Source organism: Hemitrygon akajei, chromosome 6 (genome assembly GCF_048418815.1).
Source record: "Hemitrygon akajei chromosome 6, sHemAka1.3, whole genome shotgun sequence".
NCBI classification, from domain to species: domain Eukaryota; kingdom Metazoa; phylum Chordata; class Chondrichthyes; order Myliobatiformes; family Dasyatidae; genus Hemitrygon; species Hemitrygon akajei.
This window is the reverse complement of record NC_133129.1, coordinates 181,406,483-181,428,111: the sequence shown is the minus strand read 5'-3', so window position 1 is coordinate 181,428,111 and position 21,629 is coordinate 181,406,483. Positions and strand designations below refer to the sequence as shown.

Genomic DNA, 21,629 nt, shown 5'->3' with positions numbered 1-21,629 from the left:
AAGGGGAAGGTAGCTGAGTGGCCTCATCCTGAAACATCGACTGTTCATTCCTCTCCGTAGACGCTGCCTGACCTGCTGAGTTTCTCCAGCATTTGTGTGTGTTGCTCTGGGCATCTGCAGAATCTCTTGTGCCTCTGGTTGGAATCACTTTCCTGTTTATAGGAGCTTACTTTGCACATGTCCCCTTGCTCACAATGGGGAACAGCCTGCAGTTTTCAGAATCAAGTTCAGCCTCTTTACTGAATGGAGAAGAATGTCCTTTAATTGCTGTAACTCGCAACAGAAAGTCTATCCTTTCCCAGCTTCACATTTCTTTCCCCCTTCCCTGGCCTCACCTGACAGCTTGTATTTTCCCCACCTTCTTATTCTGGCTTCTTCCTGCTTCCTTTCCAGCCCCGATGGAGGGCTTGGGCCAAAACGTCAACTGTTTTTTCCTCTCTGTAGATGATGCCTGACCTGCTGAGTTTCTTCAGCATTTTGTGGACGTTACTCAGTGATTGGTTCCCTTGCTCCTGTGTCTGAGGATTAAGGAATAAATTCTGCGAATGCTGGAAATGGTGGATCAGGCAGCATTTGTGAGAAGAACGACCGTTAACATTTCAGGTCTAAAACACTATGTGATGTAGTTGACTCTGCCCAATGCATCTACAGGCTTGAAAGTGTCCTGAATGGTTGCATCATTATCTGGTAATGCAATTCGAATGTACGGGTAACATAAGAAGCTACAGACTCAGCTCAATACATCACAGTACTGTAATATCAACAGAAGGCTCACACAACCCTCTGAGTGAAGAAGTTCCCCCTCAGTTTCCTCTTAAATACTTCACCTTTCACCCTTACCCAATGACCCTGAGTTCTAGTCTCACAGGTTTCAGTGGAAAAAGCCTGCTTGCATTTACCCTATTTATTATCATCTTCAATATGTGCCACATTGCATGATGTGGGTCATCATGGTCTTGTGACCATGGTTCTTCTTGGCAAATCTACAGCAGTGGTTTGCCATTACCTTCTTCTTTACAAGATGGGTGACCCCCACCATTATCGATACTCTTCAGGTGTCACTGATTGCATAACCAGGGCTTGTGACCCGAGACCCCTCGTAATTTTGTCTACCTCCATGAAATCTCCTCTCATTCTCCCATGCTCAATACTCCAGATCTGACCTCACTGATGTCCTATACAACTTCAATATAATATCCCAACTCCTTTACTCAATACTTTGATTTATGAAGGGAAATGTGCCAAAAGCTCTCTTTATGACCCCATTTACCTGTGATGTCACTTTCACGGAATCAATGACATGTATTCCTAGATCCCTCTGTTCTACTGCATTTCTCAGTACCCGAACATTCACCGTGTAAGTCTCTACCCTGGTTTACCCTCCCAAAGTGCAACAACTAGAGTGCCACAGTAGCACAGCGGTTAGTGTGATGTGATGACATCAAGGGGCGCCGGAGTTCAGAGTTCAATTCCGATGCCGTCTGTAAGAAGTTTGTACATCCTCTCCGTGAATGCATAGGTTTCCTCCAGGTGCTCTGGTTTCCTCCCACGCTCCAAAGACATACCGTTCAGTAGGTTAATTGGTCATTGTGAATTGCCCCGTGATTGGGCGAGGGTAACCAGGTGGTTTGTTGGGCGATGTGGCTCGTCAGGCCAGAAGGGCCTGTTCCATGCTGCCTCTCTAACTACTGTAAATAAACAAATAAACCTCACACTTGTCTGTGCTAAATCCTGTCTGACATTTTCCCCAGCTGGTCCAGATCATGGTGCAGCATCTACAGAATCTCAGGTGTTCATGGACCTGCCTTTAAAGTAGTGCATTAACTGCAACCTAACTGGGGACATTGTAGAGAGACACTATGGGACTGCAAATTATATCTTTTTCTGTATAAACAAATGTGAAAATCAGGTGTTCTTTTAATGCCTGCACTTCCAAAAGTTTAAGGAATCTTGTGCACATTATTTAATCAGGAACGTGCGTTAAGAAAACTCCTTCAACGTTGATAACCCTCCCTACTGAGAAGCACTGTCTTAATTATCCAGCACCCGCCTCTGCGGCTTCACCCTGGCTGCAAAAGGAAGAGGCTTGGGCAGGGGACTAGCAACCCCATCCCATAAAAACCCAGAGCTACGCCAACAAAAGATCCAATGGCCTCATCCCTGGGAGAGGAAGAATCTTAGAAGATGGGTTACACCGGGGAACAACTTGAAAGTCTGGTCAAGGACAGAGGACTCAGGTGAACTGTTGTCGGCAGTCTATGCCCCAGCAGAGGTGAATTGAATTGAATTGACTTTATTTTTTACATCCTTCACATACATGAGGAGTAAAAATCCTTATGCTACGTCTGTCTAAATGTGCAATCATAGTAATTCATAATAAACAGAACAATCAATGTAACAGAAATACACTCAAATTAGCATGAATTAGCAAGTCTGATGGCCTTGTGCAAGAAGCTGTCTCAGAGCCTGTTGGTCCTGGCTTTTATGCTGCGGTACCGCATCCCGGATGGTAGCAGCTGGAATTGATTGTGATTGGGGTTACTCGGGTCCCCAATGATCCTTTGGGCCTTTTTTACACACCTGTCTTTTTAAATGTCCTGAATCATGGGAATTTTTACAACTACAGATGTGCTGGGCTGTCTGCACCACTCTCTGCAGAATCCTGTGATTAAGAGAGATACAGTTCCCATACCAGGCAGTGATACAGCCAGTTAGTATGCTCTCAATTGTGCCCCTCTCGAAAGTTCTTAGGATTTGGGGGCCCATACCAAACTTCCTCAACCATCTGAGGTGAAAGAACAGTGCATTGAGGTAACTCCACCATGGACGGTCCCAAGCTCAGCTGTGAAAGGAGCAGGGTTGGGCATGGGACTAGTAATGCCATCCCAGAGCTACAGAAACACCAACAGAAGCTCTTTTGTTACAGAAACCTCCAAAAACCTCATCCCTGGGAGAAGACATGGGACATTGGAAAAAAAGTTGAATTTCCCCATGGGGATGAATAAAGTATCTATCTATCTATCTATCTATCTAAGAAGGATCTTTGAAGATGGACCACACCTAGGGACAACTTGAAAGACTAGCCCACGACAGAGGACTCCATCGAGCTGCTTTCGGTGGCCTATGCCTCAGTAGGGGTGATGAGCTTAAGGAAGCAAGTGAATGCATCTGCAAATCCAACATTCTTCATGATTCCAATACCATCCGACTTTCTTTCTTTTAATTAGTGCCTAAATTATAGTTAATTGCATTTAAGGAAACATAATAATGCAAATAAAGCTTGGAAAATTTGAATTTACTCCTAGTGTATACGTTGCTGGTGACACAAGTATTTTCTTCACTGCTACGGCGCTAGGAAACAAGGTTAGGCACGTTTATAAGTCAAACAGACCCTGCAGTCACTTCCACCACAGCAGATCTAAACTTCAGCTCCATTACTTACGTCAGTCCCAGATCCTGTAATATCCTGGCATGGTAATCATCCAAAGGGCTGAAGAAATTTGTCATGTCTCCTGCAGCCCTCACTATTTTCATAGGTGCCCCACAGAAAGCATCCAATTGGATGCATCACAACTTGGTATCACAGCTTCTCCCTCTGTCATCAGATCTCTGAATGGACAATGAAGCCACGTACACTACTTCACTATTTTTCCTCTTTTTTTGCACTACTTATTTAATTTTTAATATATGTTTCTTATTGAAATTAACCATTTTTTGATGTATTGCAAAAACAGGAAATTCCACAATATATGTCAGTGGTATTAAACCTGATTCTGATTCTATCTCTCAGACTGTGAAGAGTTGCAGACTCAGTGAAACCAGCCTCCCTCCCCTCCAGAGGCCCTGTCAACACCTCTCACTGCCTCTTCTCCACCCTCCCGCCAGAATCAGAATCAGGTTTATCACTACTGACATACAGCATGTTATCATAGCCGCAGGTGGTAAAGAGGACAAGCTCCAACTACCTATTAAATGCTGCCAATGGCGTGTGCCTCAAATAGCGTCTGACAACCAAGTCCGGTTCCTGGCCTTCACATGTGGCTTAGCTACTCAGCCCAGTGGAACTGATTCTACCAGCAGCAGAAAGGGGCAAAGAAAGGTGGGTTACTTCCACCTTAAAACCAGTCTCTTCCGGCAGATGGGATTTGTCAGCCATGGTTGGCAACTCCTCTAGGAGAAGGAAAACTCTAATCTCAAACCGCTACTGCCTTGCAGCTGTACCCACTCATGGTGAAGGCTTCGAGAGTAATCTCTGAGGAAAAATCCGGAGCTGGAGTCCCTAAGGCAGTCCTACGTTGAGTTCAATGCTGACTGACAACTCCTGCGACATCGCTGGTGCCAAATTGTACCAAACTCTGCCATTCCTTTGGATTCATCAGCTGTGTGGAGAGGGGGAGCCCGGTGCATGGGCAACAGCTTGCTCTTCATATCGTACTGCTTTGGCTTGGGTATCGCGTAAACAGCTGGGATGTAAAGTCCATAGTTGACCCCGACCATCAGAAGGCCTCACAGTATGTCATGAAATTTGTCACTTAGCAGCAGCAGTACCATGCAATACATTAAAAAATTACTATAAGTTACAAAAAGAAGTATATAAAAATAACAAAATAATGCAAAAAAGGGGAATATAGTGAGGTAGTGTTCACGGGTCGGGCTGAAGACACAGAAGCCTTAAATCACATACCACCAGAAGTGCTTTGACCCCAAACTGCACGACATTAACACACAATTTTCAGCATTAAGATTCAAACGCCGGACTAAGTGAAGGGTGATGGAGGCTACTTACGCTCAGCCAGGGTCAGAGGGGGGTAGGCGAGGTAGTATCCCAGCTCGGCAGGTGTCAGGTGATGCAGAAGGCCGCTGGCAGTGGTGCCATTGAGCAGCGCGCTCTGATTCCTCACCATGTAGACCATGGAGACCGCCGTGGAGCTCTCCAACACCGACGTGTTCAAAATCTGCGGGGAAACAAGTTCAAGCTTATCGTCATCCGTCTGACTGTACGTATATACAACCAAATGAAACAATGTTCCCCCGAACCACAGTGCACCTACAAAACATATATCACACAAAACAAAATATTAACAAAAATAAGTTAGTAGAATATAATTCAAAACACACATAATGCACAGCATTGGTAAACAGCGTACAGCTTGCGATCCAAGTGATGGGACCTCGGAGGTGGCAGGGTATCCATTAGGCCCACAGTCTGAGGGAAGAAGTTATTACCCAGTCTGGTAGTCCTAGTCCTGATGTTCCTGTACCTCCTTCCTGACAGTAATGGGTCACAAAGATTGTGGAGGTCTTCAACAATGCTTTGGGCCCTTCGTCCGCAACGCTCCCAGTAAATGTCACAAATAGGAGTGAGGGAGACCCCAACGATCCACAGTAGGGGCTTACAGTCCCCACGTCCTGCAAGTCAAACAGGATCTCACTCTGTCCAGGTTGCTGAGTGATGCACCATCAATAACTCACGCCGAGACTTAGGAAGTGAGATATCGGCTTTTATTGACTGAAGAACAACACTACATCCTGGGGAAAATGAGGGAGAGCAGCAGGCCACAGTCGCCTTTATACAGGGGTCTGTGGGAGGAGCCACAGGGGTAGTCAGCAGGGTCTTGGGAGGAGCCACAGGAGCAGTCAGACAGGTATATCTAGTTCACCACATTCACCCCCCCTTTGTTTAAAAAAAATTCCCAAGCATATTTACAGGTTAAGTCGATCAGGTGGTCGAATCGTTCGCTGCGATCTACGTAGCTCCGGCTGCAATTGCACAGGAGCCGGAGGTGATGACGGCACAGGTGCCGGAGGTGGTGTGTGCTCCGAAGGCGGAGAGTGGGTTAATTCTGTCCCAACAGGAGGTGTCAGGGATCCCTCGCGTATGAGCGAGGGCCGTGGAACAGACGCATACGGAGTCTGTGTGGGGCACGGTGCGCGCGGAGTCACCTCGGGTACAGGGTGCATAGTTACCGTGGAGTGCTTGGGGTAGTGGTCTGCTGCTCCGGCGGGCGCCAGGTCGCGGACAGAGACCGTGTCCTCCCGCCCATCAGGCAAGACCACGTAGGCATACTGGGGATTAGCATGCAGGAGGTGAACCTTCTCGACCAGTGGTGAGTACTTATTACTCCTCGCATGTTTACGCAGCAGCACTGGCCCCGGGGACGTCAGCCAAACTGGCAGGGTGGTCCCAGTGACAGACTTCCTGGGAAAAGAGAATAAGCGTTCATGAGGGGTGGCATTAGTGGACGTACACAACAGGGAGCGGATAGAGTGGAGTGCCTCAGGGAGGACCTCCTGCCATCGGGAGACCGGCAACCCTTGTGACTTAAGGGCTAAAAGTATGGCCTTCCACACTGTGGCATTCTCCCTCTCCACCTGGCCATTCCCCCGGGGATTATAACTCGTGGTGCGACTAGTAGCTATGCCCCTAGCAAGCAGGAACCGGTGCAACTCGTCACTCATAAAGGAGGACCCTCTATCACTGTGGACATAGCAGGGATATCCGAACAGTGTGAAGAGCTGGCGCAGGACTTTTATGACCGACGTGGTAGTAGTGTCGGGGCAGGGAACGGCAAAGGGGAATCGCGAGTACTCGTCAATAATACTGAGAAAGTAGACATTGCGGTCGGTGGAGGGAAGGGGGCCCTTAAAGTCAATACTCAGTCGCTCAAAAGGGCGGGTGGCCTTGACAAGCTGCGCAGTGTCAGGACGGTAGAAGTGCGGTTTGCACTCAGCGCAGATCTGGCAGTCCCTGGTCATCGTCCGGATGTCCTCCAGGGAGTACGGCAGGTTCCGGGCTTTAATGAAATGATAAAAACGGGTGACCCCCGGGTGGCAAAGTTGGGCATGAAGGGCATACAGCTGGTCGAGCTGGGCACTAGCACACGGTCCCCGGGATAGGGCATCAGACGGTTCATTGAGCCTGCCAGGCCGGTACAGGATATCGTAAGTATAGGTGGAGAGTTCCATTCTCCATCGCAAAATTTTATCATTTTTGATTTTGCCCCGCTGTTGGCTGCTGAACATGAACGCAACCGAGCGCTGGTCGGTCAGCAAGGTGAACCTTCTGCCGGCGAGATAGTGCCTCCAGTGCCGAATAGCTTCCACTATGGCTTGGGCTTCTTTCTCCACCGCGGAGTGCCGAAGTTCAGAGCCTTGAAGGGTACGAGAAAAAAACGCCACTGGCCTGCCTTCCTGATTGAGGGTAGCAGCCAGCGCGACGTCAGAGGCGTCACTCTCTACTTGGAAGGGAATGGTCTCGTCTACCGCATGCATCGTTGCTTTGGCAATGTCCCCTTTAATGCAGCTGAAGGCCGCGCGGGCCTCGGCAGAGAGGGGAAAGGTGGTAGACTTGACCAGGGGGCGGGCCTTGTCTGCGTAATGGGGAACCCATTGGGCGTAATAGGAAAAAAAACCCAGGCACCGCCGGAGGGCCTTGAGAGTAGTGGGAAGAGGGAGTTCTAACAGGGGGCGCATACGGTCGGGGTCAGGGCCAATGACCCCGTTCTCCACGACATACCCAAGGATAGCGAGTCGTGTGGTTCTGAACACACACTTGTCCTTGTTATAAGTGAGGTTCAAAGCATCGGCCACCTGGAAAAAACGTTGGAGGTTGGCGTCATGGTCCGACCAGTCGCGACCACAGATGGTGATGTTATCTAGATAGGGAAATGTGGCCGTCAGTTTGTACTGGTCCACCATCCGGTCCATCTCCCTCTGGAAGACCGAGACCCCATTTGTGACACCAAATGGGACGCGCAGAAAGTGATAGAGCCTGCCACCCGCCTCGAAGGCGGTGTAGGGGCGGTCCTCTGGGCGGATGGGGAGCTGCCACAACCATCCTATGTTTCTGCCCAGTCCGAACAACGACCACCTGGGACCGCCATGGGCTTGTGCTTGGCTCAATGATCCCCTCCCTGAGCAGCCGCTGCACCTCTGAATGAATAAAGGCCCTGTCCCCCGCACTGTACCTCCGACTTTTAGTTGCCACAGGTTTACAGTCGGGGGTCAGGTTGGTGAACAGCGATGGGGGAGGGATCTTGAGGGTGGAGAGGTTGCAAATAGTGTCAGCAGCACAGCTATCGACATGGTGCTGGGCGGGATGTGGGGTTCGGGGTGTATGTGCGTGTGGTAACGGAGTATATGGCGAAGTCCCACCAAACTGAGGATTCCTGACAGTGAGTGGTGGGTGGGGCCCGTCATATGCCATAGTCACACTTTCGAGATGGCTCTGGAAGTCCAGCCCCAATAGCACAGGTGCGCACAGCCGAGGCATGACCAGGAACGCAAAGTTCCGATATTCTGTGCCCTGCACCACCAATGTTGCTACACAACCCACCCGGATGTCTGTGGAATGCGACCCTGAAGCCAAGGTGATCTTCTGACGGACCGGCCGTGTCACGAGTCCGCAGCGTTTCACTGTGGCCGGGTCAATAAAACTCTCAGTGCTGCCCGTGTCAAACAGGCAGCTAGTCCTGTGCCCCTCCACCAGGATGTCCATCATCGACCTTGCGAGCTGGTGCGGAGCGCTTTGATCGAGGGTCACGGAAGCCAATGTAGAACGGGGCGTGTCGGGGGCGGGGCCTGGTGACGCCGGCAAAGTTGGCTGCTCACATCCGGGCATGCAAGATGGCGAGGCGGGGGCGGGGCCTGGTGACGCCGGCAAAGATGGTTGTCCACATCCGGTCATGCAAAATGGCGGCCCCCAGGTCTCAGACGCAGCGCTGCTCGACCCCGGGCGCGGTTTAGATTTACAGACCTTGGCGAAATGGCCCTTCTTCCCACAGCTGGAACACGTCGCTTCGCGCGCCGGGCAGCTGTCCCTGGCATGTTTCAGAAGCCCACAAAAGTAACAGAGTTTCATACCTGGCGAATTCGTGGGGTTTGAGATACCGCGACAGGCAGCGGCATTGGCGAATTCGCTCGGAACCGGGGAATCGCTCAGCTGGACTGCTTCGGCGTACAACTGCGCAGCCTCTATCGAATCGGCCATCTCTATCGCGGAGCGTAAGGTAAGATCAGCTTTTTCCAGCAGCCGCTGGCGGATACACACTGACCGAACCCCAGTCACAAAAGCATCTCGGACCAAGAGTTCCTTATGCTGTTCCGCTGTGAGCGCTGGGCACTCACAAGCCCGCGCGAGTGTCTGTAGCTCGCGGAGAAATTCAGCAGTCAACTCCGTAGGCCGCTGTTTTCGTGTTGCCAAGCGGTGCCGTGCATAAACTGGATTTACTGGCCGCAGGTACTGTCTTCGGAGGGCGGCAAGCGCCTCCTCGTAGGTGGATATGTCCCTGATGAACGAATAAACTTTTGGGGCGACCCTCGAGAAGAGAAGTTTGTGCCGAACAGCCGAGTCGGTGGCACGAACCTCCTCTAAGTACGATTGGAAGCACACCAGCCAGTGTTCAAAGGCAAGAGCTGCTCCAGGGTCTCGGGGGTCCAAGTCTAGGCGTTCTGGGCGTAAAACAGTTTCCATGTTGTAACTTTCAGTCAATAAAATTGATGCACCATCAATAACTCACGCCGAGACTTAGGAAGTGAGATATCGGCTTTTATTGACTGAAGAACAACACTACATCCTGGGGAAAATGAGGGAGAGCAGCAGGCCACAGTCGCCTTTATACAGGGGTCTGTGGGAGGAGCCACAGGGGTAGTCAGCAGGGTCTTGGGAGGAGCCACAGGAGCAGTCAGACAGGTATATCTAGTTCACCACACTGAGGTCACCTTAACACAATTCACTTTGAAACAATGTCATGAGCACATCTGAAGTGGTGCAAGTTCAGCCCAAGAGCAGGCCTTCGGCCCACCATATCTCTGCCGACCCTGATGCTAATCTAACTAATCCCATCTGATCTATACAGAAACTTGAAGGGACTTTTTGTACAATGTGATGGACTCTAGACCTCACAATCCACCTCATTATGATCCTGCACTTTAACATTTACCCACACTACACTTTGTTCTGCATTGCTATTGTTCTACCTCAACTGCTGTTGTACCTACTTCCATCACCTCCCCTGGGCAGCATGTTCCAGGACCTACCAGATCTTTTGTAAAAAGCCTTCTTTGTAAATTTCTTCTAAACTTTCCCCCTCTCACCTTAAACCCATGCCCTCTGCTGTTTAACACCCAGGGAATAGCGCTGTCAACCCTGCTTCATTATTCATCTTTTGCACTTTTTATTTACGCACATGAACGCTCATGATCTTCCGCCCAACCACTTCAAGGCTCAATGTGGTGAGCATTCAGAGATGCTGTTCTGCACACCACTGTTGTAACGTGTGGTTATTTGAGTTACTGTCACCTTCCTGTCAGCTTGAACCAGTCTGGCCATTCTCCTCTGACCTCTCCCATTAACAAGACATTTTCCCCACAGAACTGCCGCTCACTGGATGTTTTTTGCTTTTCACAGCTTTCTCTGTAAACTCTAGAAACTGTTGTGCATGAAAATCTGAAGAGATCAGATGTTTCTGAGATACTCAAACCACCCCGTCTGGCACCAACAATCATTCTATGGTTAAAGTCACTGGGATCACATTTCTTCCCCATTCTCATGTTTGATCTAAACAACAACTGAACCTCTTGACCATGTCTGAATGCTTTTGCGCACAAATTCACCTGGTAATGATAGACAATGAAATTTACTGAGAATGAGATCAATTTTAAAGATTCAGCATTCACAATTCAAGATTGTTTAATGTCATTTCCAGTACACAGTGTAAAGGAGAATGAAATAATTGTTACTCTAGATTTGATGCAGCACAAAAAATACAATAAGATAAAGAACACAAATAATGATTTTTTAAAAACAAAATAAATATAGATACATAACGTAGCTTATATACACAGCTTGACTGGATGTCCATAAAGTGACGTTAGGCACAGGAGTGTCTGTACACAAGGTGACTGACAGGAAATGGTAAAGTAATGGTGGTTGGGCGTGTGGCGAGGTGGGTTAGTGGATTAGTGAGTCTGTTCATGATGTGGATGCTACGTAGTCTCCTCCCTGATGGGAGTGGGACAAACAGTCCTTGAGAAGGGTGGGTGGGATCCCTCATGATGTTACTGGCCCATTTCTAACACATTTCTGTATATAAAACCATAAGACCATTAGATACAGGAGCAGATTTGGGCCACTCGGCCTATCAAGTCTGCTCTACCATTCCATCATGGCTGATTTATAATCCCTCTCAGCCCCATTCTCCTGCCTTCTCCCAAAACCTTTGAGGCCCTGACCAACCAAGAATCTATCAACATCCACTTTAAATATATTCAATGACTTGGCCTCCACATCCAAACATGGAAATGACTGCCTCAGATTAACCACCCCGTCTAAAGAATTTCCTCCTTATCGATGTACTAAATGGATGTCCCTCTATTCTGAGGCTTTCCCACTATAGGAAACATCCTCTCCACATCTACACTGTATAGACCATTCAACATTTGTGAGGTTTCAATGAGATCCTACCCTCATTCTTTGAAGCTCCAGCAAGTACAGGCCCAGCGCCATCAAACGCCCCCCATCCGTCAAGCCTTTCATTCCGAGTGTGCTCTGACCGGTGCCTTATAAAGTCTCAGCTTCACCTCCTTGCTCTTACATTCCAGTCCTCTCAAAATGAAAGCTAACATTGTATCTCCTTCCTTACCATTGACTCAACCTGCAAACTAACCTTTAAAGAATCCTATACAAGGACTCCCAAATCTCTTTGCACCTCTGATACATGAATTTTCTCCCCATTTAGAAAATAGTCTATATTTATACTTCTACCAAAGTGCATAACCATACACTTCCTGACACTATATTCCACCTGCCACTTCTTTGCCCATTCTCCTAATCTGCCCAAGTCCTTCTGCAGACTCCCTGCTGCCTCAACACTACATGCCCCTCCACCTATCTCTGTATCATCATTAAGCCACTAAGCCATCGATTCTGTCATCCAAATCTTTGTCAAACAATGTAAACAGAAGCGGTCCCAACACCGACCCCTGTAGAACACTACTTGTCACTGGCAATCAGCCAGAAATGGCCACCTGTATTCCCACTGTTTGCTCCTGCCAGTCAGCCACTCTTCTATTCATGTTAGTATCTTTCTTCTAATACCATGGGTTCTTATCTTGTTCAGCGTCTTGTCAAAGGTTTCTGAAAATCCAAGTAAACAACATCCATTGACTCTGCTTTGTCCATCTGCCTGTTATTTCCTTATATGCCCTTGATGGTGGATATGCTGGTGCTGGTGATGCATTGGGCTGTTTTAACTACTCGTAGTATAGGTTTTAAGCATCAGTTTTAACATAAAGCATGCTCATTGTGCAAGGTATAATGCGGTTCCTCATTTTTCATGAGATGTGCAGGTCTCTGCTGATTCAGTATTCCTTGCCCAGGCAGTGAGTGTGGATATTAATTGCCCACTTCCCATGAGAGAGCACGGCATAAGCATGTGCCCTCATTGGCAAAGCAGCACACTTGCTGTTAGCACATTCAGTGGTTAAATCCAGATGTGAGCAGAATATGTGCGAGAGTTTCGGAGAAAATCTTACATTGTTGAGAAGTAGGCATACTAATACACACTCTCACTCACCTCTCGCACAATCACACATACTCACACTCCCAATTGCACACACATGTAGACACGTACACATATAGACTCTCCGGCCTGTGGACACACATGCACTCACACTCTCCCACACACACACCACTCGCACACTTGAACAAGTACACACACACACTCATATTCTCCCACTTGTGCACACACACATACACTCATGTTCACCCACTTGCACATACACACTAAAAGTGTGTGAAGCTACGAGGGGGGATGAGGTAAGAAGCTGGGAGGTGATAGGTGGAAAAGGTACAGGGCTGAAGAAGAAGAAGAAATGTGGTGGACACGGAGGCTCATGGGGTGGTAGGTAAGGAGAAGGGGAATCCTTTCCCTGTTACAACAGCAGGAGGATGGGGTGTGGACTTTGGTATCATCAGTCCTGTTGAAGGGTCTCAGCCCAAAACTTCGACTGTTTATTCCCTTCCATAAATGCTACTTGACCTGCTGAGTTCCTCCAGCATTTTGAGTCTGTTACTCTGGACTTCCAGCATCGGCAAAATCTTGTGTCTCACGAAAATAGCTAATGGCATTTCCAAAAGAAATGTTGACTTTAGAAAACCTATGGATACATTCCTAATTTTCTTAAGGGTAGCAAATCAAGTGTGATTATATACTTAAATTGGAAAGTATTTAATCAAGTTTGTACAGCCCACGTATATCACTGTGATGGTGTGTTCTCTGTGGCAGCATTACACTGCAGGGAAGGGAACTACTCACGGCACTTTTATTGGGCTGGTTGTTTGAAAGCACGTTTCCACTAGTTCCCTGTCACTTCCACACAGTGCTGCAATTTAACATCCAATTAGAGACTGATTAAAGTCACGTGCACAAGTCCATGTCTGCACAGGTGCGGTGAAAAACTTACTTGCAGCAGCATCACAGGGACATAGAATCAGATACACACACAAGATGCTGAAGGAACTCAGCAGGTAAGGAAGCATCTATAGAGAGGAATAAAGAGTCCATGTTTCAGGCCAAGATGCTTCATAGCTGCCTGACCTGCTGAGTTCCTCCAGCATTTGTGTGTTCTTCTGGATTTCCAGCATCTTCAGAGTCTCTTGTGCTCAGATACACAAAATTCACAAGAAAAAACCCCACAAATAATACAAAATTATTTAAAAAATCACAATTAGGCAAATAAAAAAAAGTTCAACGTAAATTTTATTATCGAAGTACATATATGTCACCATGTACAAGCCTGAAATTCAGTGTAATTCATTGTAAGTGCATTGAAGTTCAAAGTGGTCATCGTGTTGGCATACTGAGGTAGTGATTATCGTTGTGTAGCTGTGGGGTGGCAAGGTAGCATAGTGGTTCAATTCCCGCTGCTGTCCGTAAGGAGTTTCTACGTTCACCCCATGACAGCATGGGCTTCCTCTGGGTGCTCTGGTTTCCTCCCACAGTCCAAAGATGTACAGTGAGGGTGAGTGAGTGTGGGCATGCTATGTTGTTGCCAGAAGCATGTGACATTTATGGGCTGCCTAATACAACCCTGGCTGAAAAGATTTGATACCAACAATGCATTTCACGATATGGTAAGAACATAGACCATTACAACACAGGAATAGTCCTTTGGTCCACAACGTTGTGCTAATCTTTTATCCAACATTAAGATCGATCTAACCCTCCCCTCCCACATAGCTCTCCATTTTTCCTACAATCCCTATGTCTATCTAAGGGTTTCTTAAATGTCCCTAATGTACCTGTCTCTATAGCCACCCTGGCAGAGTGTTCCATGCACCCACCACTTTCTGTGTAAAAGTTTTACCCCTATACTGTCAGTATAGGGAAAGTATAAGTACCCCTATACTTTCCTCCAATCACCTTAAAATTATACCTCCACATATTAGCCACTTCCACCCTAGGAAAAATCTTAAGCTATCCAGTCAATCGATGCCTCTTATCATCTTGTACACCTCTATCAAGTCACCTCTCATCCTTCTTTGCTCCAAAGAGAAAAGCCCCAGCTCTCTCAGCCTATCCTCATAAGACACACTCTCTAATCCAGGAAGCATCTGGGAAATCTCCTCTGTACCGTCTCTGAGGTTTTTACATCCTTCCTGTATAGAGGCGAACAGAACTGAACACAATATTCCAAGTCCGAATGAAAGTTTTACCTGGACTTTTAAGTGACTTTTGAAGGTGGCAGCCCGAGATGCAGCTTCCTCGAAGGCTCTCTGAAGTCTGGCCTCCATGGTCTGGGTAAAGCTGCAGAATCTGATGATGTCGGTGGTACTCACAAACTGGAGCACTGGTGTCAGAGAGGGAGAGAGCAAGTTCAGAGTAGATTTATTATCAAAGTACATACTGTATATCATCATTACCACCCTGAGATTAATTTTCTTGCAGGTATTTACATTAGAACAAAGAAATTCAATAGAAACAATGAAGAACTACAACCAATGTGCAAGATAAACTGTACAAATACAAAATAATTAATAGATAGATAAATAATTAACAAGAATCAACATTTAATATTTGAGAAAAAGTTCAAGTGGGTATGAAAATACCATCAAGAAACAAGAAGACATATTCCCTACTTAGTTTTGTGTTTATAGGATTGTTCTTATATTTATAGTTATTGTAACACACACACAAAATACTGGAGGAACTCAACAGGTCAGGCAGCATCTATGGAGGGGAATAAACAATTGACATTTTGGGTCGAGACCATTCATCAGTACTGGAAAGAAAGAGGGAAGATGCCAGAATCTGAAGGCGGGGAGAGGGGAAGGGGGACAAGCTAGAAGGCAATAGGTGAAGCCAGGTGGACGGGGAAAGGAGGGTGAAGTAAGAAGCTGGGAGGTGATAGGTGGAAAAGGCTGGTGAAGTGAGAATGTCATAGGAGAGAAGAGAGTGGGCCATGACCGCAGATGCTTCAACTCCAGAGCAACACACAGAAAATGCTGGAGGAACTCAGCAGGTCAGGCAGCATCTATGAAGATGAATAAACAGTCAATGTTTCAGGCTGAGATCCCCTAAAAGGCTTTGAGAAATCCCAGAATATCTCAGGGATGATAACTTATGCCAGAATGTACTGCTCAGTAAATTCTGAGGGATAACACTCATATTTACCCTCTGCAAGGCATAATTGAAGACACAGCATGATGTGAGGCCACCCAGCTGAAGGAACCTGCACCAGCCAATTATCCCAGCTTACTCACAGGATAATTTACAATGAGTAACTAACCTACGAAACTATGCATCTCTGCAACACGGGGGAAACTGGAGCACCTGCAGAACCCATAGAAATTTGAAATTTCGGGTCAAGACCTTCATCAGGACTCAGCCCAAAACGCTGACTATTTATTCCTTTCCAGAGAGGCTGTCTGACCTGCTGAGTTCCTCCGGCACCATGGTAGCATAGCGGTTAATTGCGACGCTATTACAACTCGGGCATCAGACTTCAGAGTTCAATTCCAGCGCTGTATGTAAGGAGTTTGTACGTTATCCCCATGACAGCGTGAAGTATCGGTTAGTAGGTTAATTGGCCATTGTAAATTGTCCTGTGATAAGGCTAAAGATAAATCAGTGGGTTGCTAGATGGTACGTTCATTGGGCTGGAAGGGCCTGTTCTGTGCTGTATCGATCGATAAATAAATAAATAAACAGCATTTTGTATATGTTACTATAGAGTTTCAGCATCTGCAGAACCTCTTGTGTTTAGATTTATTGTGGGGTTTTATAGTTTTTTATTGTGTTCATGCTAATTGTATTTTATCATGTTGCATCAGGTCCAGTGTAATAATCATTTTGGTCTCCTTTACTTTCATGTACTGAAGGACAACCATAAACAATCCCGAAACATGAAGCAGAAATTTGAGAAAAGAAACTTGATTGAGTTAACCTAATTTTGATATGGACAGCAGCAACTTTTTTTGGAGCAGCCTTAACACATTTCTAGGTTAACTGTGCTTCTCCCTGCCTGGCCTGGTAAGTATTCCCAGCGCTTCCTGCTTCTATTTTGGTCTTCCAGCATCTGCGGGATTTTGCATTTGTTTTACAATGAAGGTCATCTTGCCTCAGGGGAGATATCCCTGTGTCTGAGGCTGTTCAAGTCACCGATCATCAATCCAGGCTGATATTCAGGGAGGTGTCAAGGGACGTGCACTGTCCTTCCGCTCAAATTGTGGCCCCATTTGCTTTATGCAGTTCGACAGAGAAACAGTTTCAACTATTCCATCTAGCTGAAGATATAAAAGTTTGAGAATCTGTACCACAAGGCTCCAGGACAGCTTCTAACCTGTTGTTATTACACTCCTGTAAGTGATTCAGTACATCCTTTCTAACACAACGGACCAAAACTGCTCACAATACTCCAACTGAGGCCTCACCAGTGCTTTACAAAGTCTCGATCTTACATCCTTGGTTTTATATTCTAGTCCGCTTGAAAGGAATGCTCACATTCCATTTGCATCCTCACCACAGACTCAACCTTTCGGACAAGGCCTCACACATCCCTTTGAGCCTCAGTTTTTTTCTATTTTCTCTCCATTTAGATAACAGTCGACCCTTTCATTTCATCTACCATAATGCATAAAACACATGTTCCGACACTGTATTCTATCTGCCATTTCTTTGTCCATTCCCCTAATCTAAATCCTTCTGTAGCCTCTCTACTTCCTCAAAACTACCTGCCCCCCCCACCTACTTCATATTGTCTGCAAACTTTGCAACAAAGCCAACAATTTCATCATCCAGATCACTGACATATAACGTAAAAATAATCAGTCCCAAAACAGACCCCTGCAGAACACCACTAGTCACCAGCAGCCAACCAGAAAAGGCTCCTTTTATTCCAACGCTCTGCCTCCTGCCAATTAGTCATTGCTTTATCTGTGCTAGAATCTTTCCTGTAATAACATGGGTGCATAGTTTATTAAGCAGCCTCCTGCAGCATTATGCAGCGTTAACAAACTTTCCCACTAGGATACTACTGGATGTCTGCAAAGAACAAGAATTTCAGGTTGTAAATCGTATACATTCTTTGATACTATTGAATTATTGTAGGTGAGGAGGGATAGGTTCAAAGAGGATGTGAGGGGTAATTTTTTTACTCAGAGAGTGGTGGATGTCTGGAATGGACTGTGAGATATGATGGTAGAGGGAAATTCATTCGAGGCTTTTAAGAGATATTTAGATTGGCACATGAATGAAGGGATGAGGACATTGTGTAGGTAGGAGGGATAACTGTTTGGTAGGCTTTTAGCTGGTTTGGCACGGCATTGTTGGCCAAAGTGCCTGTTCCTTCGCTGTACTGTTGCATGTTGAGAATGAGTTCATCAGTCTGATGGCCTGGTGAAAGAAGCTGTCCCAGAGCCTGTTGGTCCTGGCTTTTATGCTGCGGTACCGCTTCCCTGATGGTAGCAGCTGAAATAAAATGTGGCTGGGATGACTTGGGTCCCCAATGATCCTACAGGCCTTTTTTACACACCTGTCCTTGTAAATGTCCTGAATCATGGGAAGTTCACATCTACAGATGCGCCTGGCTGTCCGCACCACTCTCTGCAGAGTCCTGTGATTGAGGGTGGTACAGTTCCCGTGCCAGGCAGTGATGCAGCCAGTCAGGATGCTCTCAAATGTGCCCTCGTAGAAAGTTCTTGGGATTTGAGGGCCCATACCAAACTTCCTCAACCGCCTGAGATGAAAGAGGCACTGTTGGGCCTTTTTCACCACACAGCTGGTGTGTACAGACCACGTGAGGTCCTCGGTGATGTGGATGCCGAGGAACTTGAAGCTGTTTACCCTCTCAGCCCCAGATCTGTTTATGTCAATACGGGTTAGCCCGTCTCCATTCCTCCTGTAATTTTTGCGACATTGAGGGAGAGGTTGTTTTCATGACACCACTTTGTCAGAGAGATTACCTCTTCACTGTAGGCCACCTTGTTTTTGAGTGTACTCTATATTACGTTGACTGTTCTATTTATTATAAATTACTATGATTGCACATTGCATATTTAGATGGAGACGTAACGTAAAGATTTTTACTCCTCGTGTATGTGAAGGGTGTAAGAAATAAAGTCAATTCAATCCATTCATTCCTTCAATTCATAGTATACACACTTTTTCAAAGAAAGAACACAATGAGAGTAAAACAAAGCAACTCTCTTTCAATGTAAAGTTTCAAAGTATAAAGTTGCTCTACTGTTGGTTCAAGACCCAAATACTTGAAGGGAAGTACCTGTTCTTGATTATTCTGGTGGTTTGGAACTGTTTCCATGCTGACTAACTCTATGATTTAATGACTATTGGCTGTAGGTGCTGAGCTCTTGTCCAGGGGAAGAAAGCTGTTGGATTAGACTGTAAAACTGTTACTTGTCTTATAATTTAACTTTTCTATGCTTGCTTGTATTTCTATATAATCACCTATATAAGTGTAATTATTCAATGAATTTTCCAGTAATGGTAGTAAAGCTTGGGTGGCAGTGTGGAGATACACCTATGCCTCTCCCAAAGGAGGTGCAAGAACATAAGAAACAGGAGCAGGAGAAGGCCATTTGGCCCATCGAACCTGCTCTGCCATTCAATAAGATCAAACTGATCTGGTCATGGACTCCTCTCCACCTACCTGCCTTTTCCCCATAACCCTTAATTCTCCCACTATGCAAAAATCTATCCAACCTTGTCTTCCATATATTAACTGAGGCAGCCTCCACTGCTTCATTGGGCAGAGAATGCCACAGATTCACCACTCTTTGGGAAAAGCAGTTCCTCCTCATCTCTTTTCTAAATCTACTGCCCCGAATTTTGAGGCTACGTCCTCTAGTTCTAGTTTCACCTACCAGTGGAAACAAATTTCCGGCCTCTATCTTATCTAACCCTTTCATAATTTTATATGTTTCACCTTCCCTCCACTAGCCTGCAGGTCACCCTTGGGCAAGGTGTAGCACCTGCTTAGCCACTACCCACCCCCCACCCCCGATCAGGGTCACGTGAAGCCTTGGGAGCAGGTGGTGGATGACCATATGAGCAGCTGGTGCATATCACAAGTTCTGGTTATACAGTCACTGAGGCCAGGCAGACAATCTCTGAAGAGTATTGATAATGGCTAGGGTCACCCATCTTGTAAAGACACTGGCCAGAGGAAGCCAATGGCAAACCACTTCTGTTGAAAAATTTACTAGGAACCATCATGGTCATGGAAAAGCCACGGTCACCCACATCACACAACACAGCACGTCACAAGCAAACAATAGTACAGCTGCTTGTGTATTTTTCTAGAAGCTTCTTAGTTTTCCTGCAGCAGATGTCACGTCACTTGAATCCAGCTATTTGATTGGCTCTTTGTTAACATGGCTCTCTTCAAGTGTGAGCTAGTTTTTGTATAAGGTGACCACATAGTGTTAACCCCAAGGTAATAACATTGGCAATATTTTATACACTCAGTGGCCACTGTACACCTGCTCATTAATGCAAATATCTGATCAGCCAATCATGTGGCAGCAACTCAATGCATAAAAGCATTGAGACATGGTCAAGAGGTTCAGTTGTTGTTCAGATCAAACATCGGAATGGGGAAGAAATGGGATCTAAGTCACTTTGACTGTGGAATGTGGTTTGATTATCTCAGAAACTGCTGATCTCCTGGGGTTTTCATGCAAATCAGTCTCCAGAGTTTACAGAGGATGGTGCGAAAAGCAAAAAAAACATTCAGTGAGCGGCAGCTCTGTGGGTGAAAAGAAGTTATTAATGAGAGGTTAGAGGAGAATGCCCAGACAGGTTCAAGCAGGTAGGAAGGCAAAGTTAACTCCAATAACCATGCATACAACAGCGGTGTGGAGACGAGCAGCTCTGAATGCACAACACAGCGGATGGGCTACAGCAGCAAAAGACCACACCAAGTTCCACTCCTGCAAAGTGGTCACTGAGTGTAGACACCACCATGGATGTTAAGTACTGTCATACTCAGAACGTGGGCCTCTGTACCTTCGTCTGCAATTGGATCCTCGACTTCCTAACCAGAAGACCACAATCTGTGTGGATTGGTGATAATATCTCCTACTCACTGACAATCAACACAGGTGAACTTCAGGGGTGCGTGTTTAGCTCACTGCTCTTCTCTCTATATACCCATGACTGTGGGGCTAGGCATAGCTCAAATACCATCTATAGATTCACTGATGATACAACCATTGTTGGCAGAATCTCAGATGGTAATGAGAGGGCATACAGGAGTGAGATATACCAGTTAGTTGAGTGGTGTCACAGCAACAATCTTGCACTTAGCGTTAGCAAGACCAAAGAGCTAATTGTGGATTTCATAAAGGGTAAGACAAGGGAGCACGAACTAGTCCTCATAGAGGGATCAGAAGTGAAGAGAGTGTGCAATTTCAAGTTCCTGCATGTCAATATCTCTGAGGACCTAACCTGGACACAACACATTCATGCAGCTACAAAGAAGGCAAGAGAATGGCTATATTTCATTAGGAGTTTGAGGAGATTTAGTTTTCTAACTAAAACATTCAAAAACTTCTACAAATGTACTCTGGAGAGCATTCTGACTGACATCACCATCTCATATGGGTGGGGGGGGTGTGGAGTGGGGAGCTACTGCACAAGATTGAAATCAGTCGCAGAAACTTGTAAAATCAGTCAGCTCTGCCATGGGTACTACCCTCGTGGTATCAAGACATGAAGAACAGTGTCTTCGGAAGGCGAAATCCATCAGTAGGGATCCCCACCCCACCCAGGACATGCCCTCTTCACACTGTTACCATCGGGAAGGAGGTATAGAAGCCTGACGGTACACACTCAACAATTCAAGAACAGCTTCTTCCCTTCCTCCTGCCATCTGATTTTTGAATGGACATTGAACCCATGAACACTACCTCACTACTTTTATATTTCTCTTATTTTGCACTACTTATTTTAACCTAACTATTTAATAGACACATATATACTCATGTAATAGTTTTTTCTCCATATTTATTTATCAAGTAACTGCCTTAAGTTAACAAATTTCACTGTATATGCCGAGGATATTAAAACTGATTCTGACTGTGATTCTTCACTTATTATTTATTCTTCGCC

At 46.2% G+C, this 21,629-nt stretch overlaps 1 protein-coding gene across 2 annotated transcripts in view; it reads right to left on the bottom strand.

The window, feature by feature from the left end:
* The window catches only part of kiaa1549la (KIAA1549-like a), a 258,910-nt gene that overhangs the window by 148,535 nt on the left and 88,746 nt on the right, over positions 1 to 21,629 (bottom strand). For both annotated transcript variants that reach the window (XM_073049878.1, XM_073049879.1), the window contains 2 exons: positions 14,717 to 14,850; positions 4,787 to 4,955 (listed from right to left, as the gene is read on the bottom strand). In XM_073049878.1, the coding sequence (XP_072905979.1) occupies positions 4,787 to 4,955; positions 14,717 to 14,850 (303 nt within the window). The remainder of the gene's footprint in view (positions 1 to 4,786; positions 4,956 to 14,716; positions 14,851 to 21,629) is intronic.